Source organism: Belonocnema kinseyi, chromosome 1 (genome assembly GCF_010883055.1).
Source record: "Belonocnema kinseyi isolate 2016_QV_RU_SX_M_011 chromosome 1, B_treatae_v1, whole genome shotgun sequence".
NCBI classification, from domain to species: domain Eukaryota; kingdom Metazoa; phylum Arthropoda; class Insecta; order Hymenoptera; family Cynipidae; genus Belonocnema; species Belonocnema kinseyi.
In genome coordinates, this window is record NC_046657.1 from 1,486,538 (window position 1) to 1,493,970 (window position 7,433).

At 23.4% G+C, this 7,433-nt stretch overlaps 1 protein-coding gene across 1 annotated transcript in view; it reads left to right on the forward strand.

The window, feature by feature from the left end:
* LOC117174048 (probable ATP-dependent RNA helicase DDX27) overlaps positions 1 to 7,210 on the forward strand; it is a 36,029-nt gene extending 28,819 nt beyond the window's left edge. The window contains exons 5-8 of the mRNA XM_033362701.1: positions 776 to 1,104; positions 6,535 to 6,777; positions 6,871 to 6,952; positions 7,035 to 7,210. Of these exons, the coding sequence (XP_033218592.1) occupies positions 776 to 1,104; positions 6,535 to 6,777; positions 6,871 to 6,952; positions 7,035 to 7,155 (775 nt within the window). The 3' untranslated portion in view covers positions 7,156 to 7,210. The remainder of the gene's footprint in view (positions 1 to 775; positions 1,105 to 6,534; positions 6,778 to 6,870; positions 6,953 to 7,034) is intronic.
* Positions 7,211 to 7,433: the final 223 nt, after the last annotated feature.

Here is a 7,433-nt window from a genome sequence, read left to right on the forward strand (position 1 = left end):
TTTTTGTAGAAAATTCATATTTTCGGATGGTGTGTTTAACTTTTTTTGCAGAGAATTCGCCTTTTTCTCTTTTTTTTTTTTGTTTAAATGCGATCAGAATTAATCAAATCGATAAGAAAATCCAACTGCTTTGAATTGAAATTAATTTTTTTAACTAAAATAATAACTTTTCTATTTGCGGTCGAAAATTAATGTTTTGTAAAGAAAAATTCGCCTTTTTTCGTTTTTTGATTTAGTTTTTAAACAAAAACGATTAGTTTTTTACCGAAATTGGAATTTTCAATCCAAAAGAAAGGATTTTCTATTCAAAAAGATTACTTATGAACAAGATAGTAGAATCCTTAATAAAGAAAATTCGTCCCTTCAGAATGAAAATTGAAGATTCATCTAATTAATAGAAATTCCTTTTTTAAAGTGATTTATCTTCAATATTTTTTGTTGTAAATTGCTATTTTTTGTTGAAAATTAAATTATTTTGTTTAAAATTAATGTTTTTATTGAAAATATAGGTGGTTTCTAAAAAATTGTCTTTTCCCCACGAAAATTGAACAATGTTATTGAAAAAATATTTCTTGGTTGAATATTGAATTATTTTATTGAAAATCTGTCCTTTTGGAAATGAAAATTTCACTTTTAGACTTCAAAGAAAAGAAAAAGATCTAGTTCTTGAACGGCTTCTTAAAAATGTGAAAGGACGGTTTTATATTTAAAAGGCTTTCTGAAAGATTTCATAATTTAGGAGGATTAAACAAAAAAATAATCTAAACAATTTTAGAGTTGGACGAACAGCGAGAGCGGGACGAGCCGGAGTTTCCGTTTCCCTAGCCGGAGAACAAGAACGTATTTTAGTCAAACAAGTGATCAAACAAGCTAAAAATTCCGTAAAAATGCGTATAATACCCGTGGATATTATCGAAAAGTATCACAAAAAATTACAGTCCTTAGAACCGGATGTAGACCGAATTCAAGCGGAAGAAAAAACTGAAAGCGAGTTGTTGAAAATGGAAAATCAAGCAAACAGGATGGAAAATTTGCTGAAGGGTAGTAACGAGAAGAATAGGAGGAGTTGGTTCCAGACGAAGAAGGAAAGAAAGGACGAAAAAGGTTCGTTTTTAAAAATAATTTCTCTTTTTCCCCCAATTTTCTAGAAATTTTCCCATTTTCTCGCTTTTTTCTTTAAGATAAAAAATTGCATTTAAACAATCTTTTTTGGAAATTACTTTTTTTTTCCAATATCGCTTCTTACAGATTTTTGAAAAATGGTTTAATTTGCTAAATTTTTTGCCTATTTTCGGGCAAAATTAATAAGAAGGAAGAGTATGGAAAAAATAAATTACAAAAACTATTGTTAAAATAATTATTTTTCGTAAGCTCTGCACTTTTTTTCGTAATAAATGGTTTATCTTTATTTATCTTAATAATATAAATTTTGAAAAGATTTCAACAAATTTTAAATAAAATTTAGATTCTTAAAAATGCTGAAGTAGTGTTTTTGAATCTTTTTCAGGATTTTGAAAAGTTTTAAGATAATAAACTTTTTTTTTAATTCAAACGAAAACTGAAATTGACTTTTTGTTTTGAAAAAGTCATTTTAAAAAGATTTTAAAACATTTGAAATCATTTGCTAGTTTAGTAGTTTTGAAAAAATAGTCGAACAAAAATGTTTTGTTTTTTTTGCCAAATTTATTTTAAGAAAATATATTAAAACTGAAAGATTTACGAAAATTTATCAAATATTTTTAACGTTTTTCCAAGCGTCGAAAAGCCCTACATATCCTTTGAACTGGCTGAAAATTTTCATATAATTTTATACAATTTTGCAAATTAAAAAGAAATTTCCTCGAAATTTTGTAAATAATTTTTCAACATATCGGAAATCTGAAAACAAATCTTTTTGAAGTTTAAGAGCAAATAAACAAAGAAACATAAAAAAGAAACAGTTATTTGAAATTTTTTGTTTTGTATCGAAAATGTTTTTTTCCTTGAAATTATAATTTGCCTGCAGTTTTCTTTCTTTCTTGATTAAAAAATCTTTTTGTGGTTGAAAATTCAACAAATTTTGTTGAAAATTTGTCCTTTCGATTTGCAATTTCATCTCTTTTTACAAATTTAATCTATTTTTTTTAAAATTGCAACTTTTTGGTTGAAAATTAAACCTTTTTTTTCGGATTCCACTATTTTGTTGAAAATCGGTTTTTTTAATTAATTCAACTTTTTTCGATTTGAAATAAAGACATTTTTCAGTTTTATTATCACCTATTATATAGAAAATTTAAATTTTCTCGTTATTAATGTAATTATTTTGTTTGAAAATTGGTATTTTTTGGATAAATTCAACTGTTTTTGATTCAAAACAAAACAAAAAATTCGATTTAAATATCGACTATTATATTTTTCTTTGAGAATTCGTAATTTTTGTTTGAAAATTCAACTATTTGGTTGAAAATTCCTTTTTTTGTTGAAAATTTAAATGTATTTTTTGCTTGAAAATTCCACAATATGGTTCATTTTTTTTAAGACTGAAAAATATTTCTTGGTAGAAAACTAAACTTTTTTTCTGAAGAATTCGTTTTTTTTTTGTTGAAAATTAATCGGTTTTTTCTTGAGAATTTAACTATTTTGGTGAAAATAGTATTTTTTGTTGAATTTAACTGGATTTTTAATTAAAATAAAATAAATTTTCGATTGAAATATCAAATATTTCATTTTTTTGGTACACAAAATTCAACTGGTTTATAGAAAATTCTTATTTTAGTTTGAACTTTCAAGAGTGTTGGTAGTGATTTCATCTTTTGAAAATGGAAATGGTTGAGTATTCAATTATTGTGTTAAAAATTAACTTTTTTTGTTGAAAATTCCAATTTCGTGGCTCGAAATTCAATTGGTGTATAAAAAATTCGTTTGGTAAAAAGTGAACTTATTATTAAAAATGATTATTTTCGGGTTAAAAAATTCAAACGTTTTTTGTAGAAAAGTTTTTTTTTGTTGAAAAATACAACAATTTTATAAAAACTTTATCTATTCGATTGAGGAGTATCTTTTTTTTTTCAAATTCATATTTCGGGACCGATAGATCTTTTTTTGTTGAAAATGAATATTATTTATTAAAAATTATTATTTTTGGGTAGATAAATTTATCTGTTTTCTGTAGAAAAGTTGACTTTTTGGCCTAAAAGTTCAAGAATTTTATAGAAACTTGATCTATTTGATTCAAAATTAATTTTTTTTGTTTGAAAATTTATATTTTAGGGCTCAAAATTCAACTGGTTTATATTAAATTCGCCATTTTTTATTAAAATTTCAACAGTTTAGTAGAAATTTCAACAAATTACTTGAATATTCTACTTTTTTTCTTAAAAATTGAATTTTTTTGTTAAAAATTAATATTTGTGTTAAAAAAATTATTATATTTGTGTTGAAAAATTTAACTGTTTTTGATTAAAAATAACAATATTTTTTGTTGAAATATCAAACATTACATTTTTTGTTGAGAATCCAATTTTTATTGGTCGAAAATTGAACGGTTTTATTCAACATTTGTATATTTTTTATAGAAAATTCGCCATTTTTTATTAAAATTTTAATATTTCAGTAAAAAATTCAACAAATTCTACTTTTTGTTAAAAATCGAACTTTTTGTTGAAAATTAATATTTCTGTTAAAAAGATTAGTATTTTTCGGTTGAAAAATTCAACTTTTTTTGTAGAAAAAATTGTATTGTGGAAAATTAGTCTTTTTTTGGTTTGAAAATACAATTTTATAAAAACTTCATCTATTCGGTTGAGTATTATGTTTTTTGTTGAATATTCATATTTCGGGGCGTTTTTGATTTAAATTTTCAACCATTTTGTTGAAAATTCCAATTTTTTGTCAAAATTGATTTTTTTTTGTTGAATGTTATTATTTTTTTGTTGAAAAATTTAACTGTTTTTCTAGAAAATCGTTAAAAGTTAAAGTATTTGATAGAAAATTTATCTATTTGGTTCAAAATAAGTTTTTTGTTTGAAAATGTATATTTTGGGCCTCAAAATTCAACTGGTTTATAGAAAATTCGCCATTTTTTATTAAAATTTCGATAGTTTATTAAAAATTTCAACAAATTGCTTGAAAATTCTACTTTTTGTGAAAAATTGAACTTTTTTGTTAAAAATTAATATTTCTGTTTAAAAAATTATTATTTTCGGTTGAAAAATACAAAATTTTTTGTAGAAAATTCTTCTTTTTGGTTTGAAAATACAATTTTATAAAAACTTCATCTATTCAGTTGAGAATGATCTTTTTTGTTGCAAATTCATATTTCCGGGCTCAAAATTCGATTGGTCTATAGAGAATTAACCTTTCTTATTTGAAATTTCAACCATTTTGTTGAAAATTCTATTCTTTGGTGAAAATCGATCTTTTTTGTTGAAAATTAATTTTTTTGTTTTGAAAATTTTTTGAGTAGAAAAATTCAACTTTTTTTTATAGAAAAAATTGTATTATAGGAAATTCATCTACTAGGTTGAGAATTATCTGTTTTGTTGAAATTAATATTTTTGAGTTGAAAAAATACAATTTTTTTTATAGAAAAATTGTGTTATAGGAATTTCGTCTTTTTTTTGGTTTGAAAATACAATTTTATAAAAACTTCATATACTCGGTTGAGAATTATCTTTTTTGTTGAAAATTAATATTTTTGAGTTGAAAAATTCAATTTTTTTTTATAGAAAAAATTGTATTATAGGAAACTCATCTTTCTTTGGTTTGAAAATACAATTTTATAAAAACTTTATCTACTCGGTGGAGAATCATCTTTTTTTTTTGAAAATTAATATTTTTGTTAAAACTTATTATTTTTGGGTTCAAAATTTAACTGTTTTTCTATAAAATCGTCTGTTTGGCTTAAAAGTTCAAGAATTTCATAGAAACTTGATCTATTTGGTTAAAAATTAATTTTTTTTTTGAAAATTTATATTTTAGGGCCCAAAATTCAACTGGTTTATAGAAAATTTGCCATTTTTTTATTAAAATTTCGATAGTTTACAAAAAATTTCAGCAAATTGCTTGAAAATTCTACTTTTTGTTAAAAATTGAATTTTTTTGATAAAAAAATTATTATTTTTGGGTTGAAAAATTCAACTTTTTTTTGTAGAAAAAATTGTATTACAGGAAATTCGTTTTTTTTTTTGTTTGAAAATACAATTTTATAAAAACTTCATCTACTCTGTTGAGAAATATCTTTTTTGTTGAAAATTAATATTTTTGTTAAAACTTATTATTTTTGGGTTGAAAAATTTAACTGTTTTTCTATAAAATCGTCTGTTTGGTTTAAAAGTTCAAGAATTTTATAGAAACTTTATCTATTTGGTTCAGAATTAATTTTTTTGTTTGGAAATTTATATTTTAGGGCTCAAAATTCAAAAAAATTCAACAGAAAATTTGCCATTTTCGATTAAAATTTCGATAGTTTACTAAAAATTTCAACAAATTGCTTGAAAATTCTACTTTTTGTTAAAAATTGAATTTTTTTGTTAAAAATTATCATTTTTGGGTTCAAAAGTGCAGCTTTTTTGTAGACAACATTGTATTACAGGAAATTCGTCTTTTTTTTTGTTTGAAAATACAATTTTATAAAAACTTCATCTATTCGGTTTAGAATTATCTTTTTTGTTGAAAATTAATATTTTTGTTAAAAAAATGATTATTTTTGGGTTGAAAAATTCAACTTTTTTTTTAGAAAAAATTGTATTATAGGAAATTCGTCTTTTTTTGGCTTAAAAATACAATTTTATAAAAACTTCATCTACTCTGTTGAGAAATATCTTTTTTGTTGAAAAATAATATTTTTGTTACAAATTATTATGTTTGGGTTGAAAAATTGAACTGTTTCTAGAAAAGTTGTCTTTTGGCTCAAAAGTTCAAGAATTCCATAAAAACTTTATCTGTTTGGTTGAAAATTATTATTTTTTTGTTGTTGAAATTTTCATTTTTCTCAAGACGTAAAAAATATTCCTTAGTTGAAAATTCAACTATTTGTTGAAAAATAGTATTTTTTGGTTGAATTTAACTATTGCTTTTAATTAAAATTAAAATCTTTTTCGGTTAAAATATCAAAGATTGCATTTTTCGGGGGCTCGACATTCAACTAGTTTTATAGAAAATTTGCCCTTTTTGATTAAAATTTCAACAGTTTAGTAGAAATTTCAACAAATTGCTTAAAAATTCTACTTTTTGTTGAAAATTGATTTTTTTTGTAAAAGATTATTATTTATCGTTTGAAAAAATTTAACTTTTTTTATCATAGAAAATACGTCTTTTTTTTGGTTTGAAAACTCAACAATTTGATTGAATATTCTTGGATTTAAAATCAAAAATGTGTTATACAAAGTTCGACTCTTCGAAAATTCATCTTGTTTGGTTAAAAAAATTTTTTCGATCTTAAATCTTAAAGAATATTGCACTTAAATTTTATGAAGAGAATTTATTCCCCTATTCTTGTGAAAATAAATCTTTGAATAGAAAATAAAATCGATTACTTTTGGGGGGAAAAAACAGAAAGGCTGCAACTTACTGAGTCGAAACCAAAATCAAAAAAGAGGAAAGAATCTTCGAGTTTGGAGGGAGAGAAGGAGAAAAAATTAAAGAAGAAGAAGGAGCCTGTAGACCCGGCCGAAGAAAGAATAAATAAAGAATTGGAAAAGGTCGCGGCCTATCAGGCAAGGTTGGCAAAGAAAACAAACAGGCAAAAGAAAATCAGAGCGATGGTTGACGAGAAGGGTCGCCCTAATGAAAAGAAAGGTGAATAAAAATTAATTTTATTCGAATTTTTCTCAATTCTAATTTATTTTTACTATTTTTTTTCTGTATAAAATTTTTAAAAATTATTTTTAGGAGCACGAAAGAGGACGAAATCATCTTTCGCTGAAGATTTGACCGATACGAGCAGAAAAGGAGTGAAAAGATTGCGTTATGAGTAAATATACATTTTTTCAAGAATTTATTTTATTTAAAAAAAAATCTTAACGGGTTTTAATTGCCTCTATTTTTTTTTAAAGAGCGAACGACAAGAAGCAGAAACCCGGAAAATTTTCACCGGCTGGAAAAGGACAGAAAAAATTCGGGAAGCCTTCACCCTCGAGGGGAAAAGGACAGAAAAAACCGTTTGGAAGACGTTGAGACTTTATATAAATGAGTGTATTTCTGAAACCAAATGAATAATTCCAATATTTCAGGTTTTTGTTTCTTTTTGCTTATTGTAAATAAACGAAATTCCCGGTTTTTTTAAAAATATATATTTTTTTTCCTGATACTAATTAAATCTAAGTTCTATTTAATTTATATAGGTTTTTAACATTATTTTTTCAACGAGTAAATTAGATTCATGATTTAATTCTAGAATATTAAATTTAAAACGATAAATAATTCTGATATCATATCGATTTATAACTCAAAGA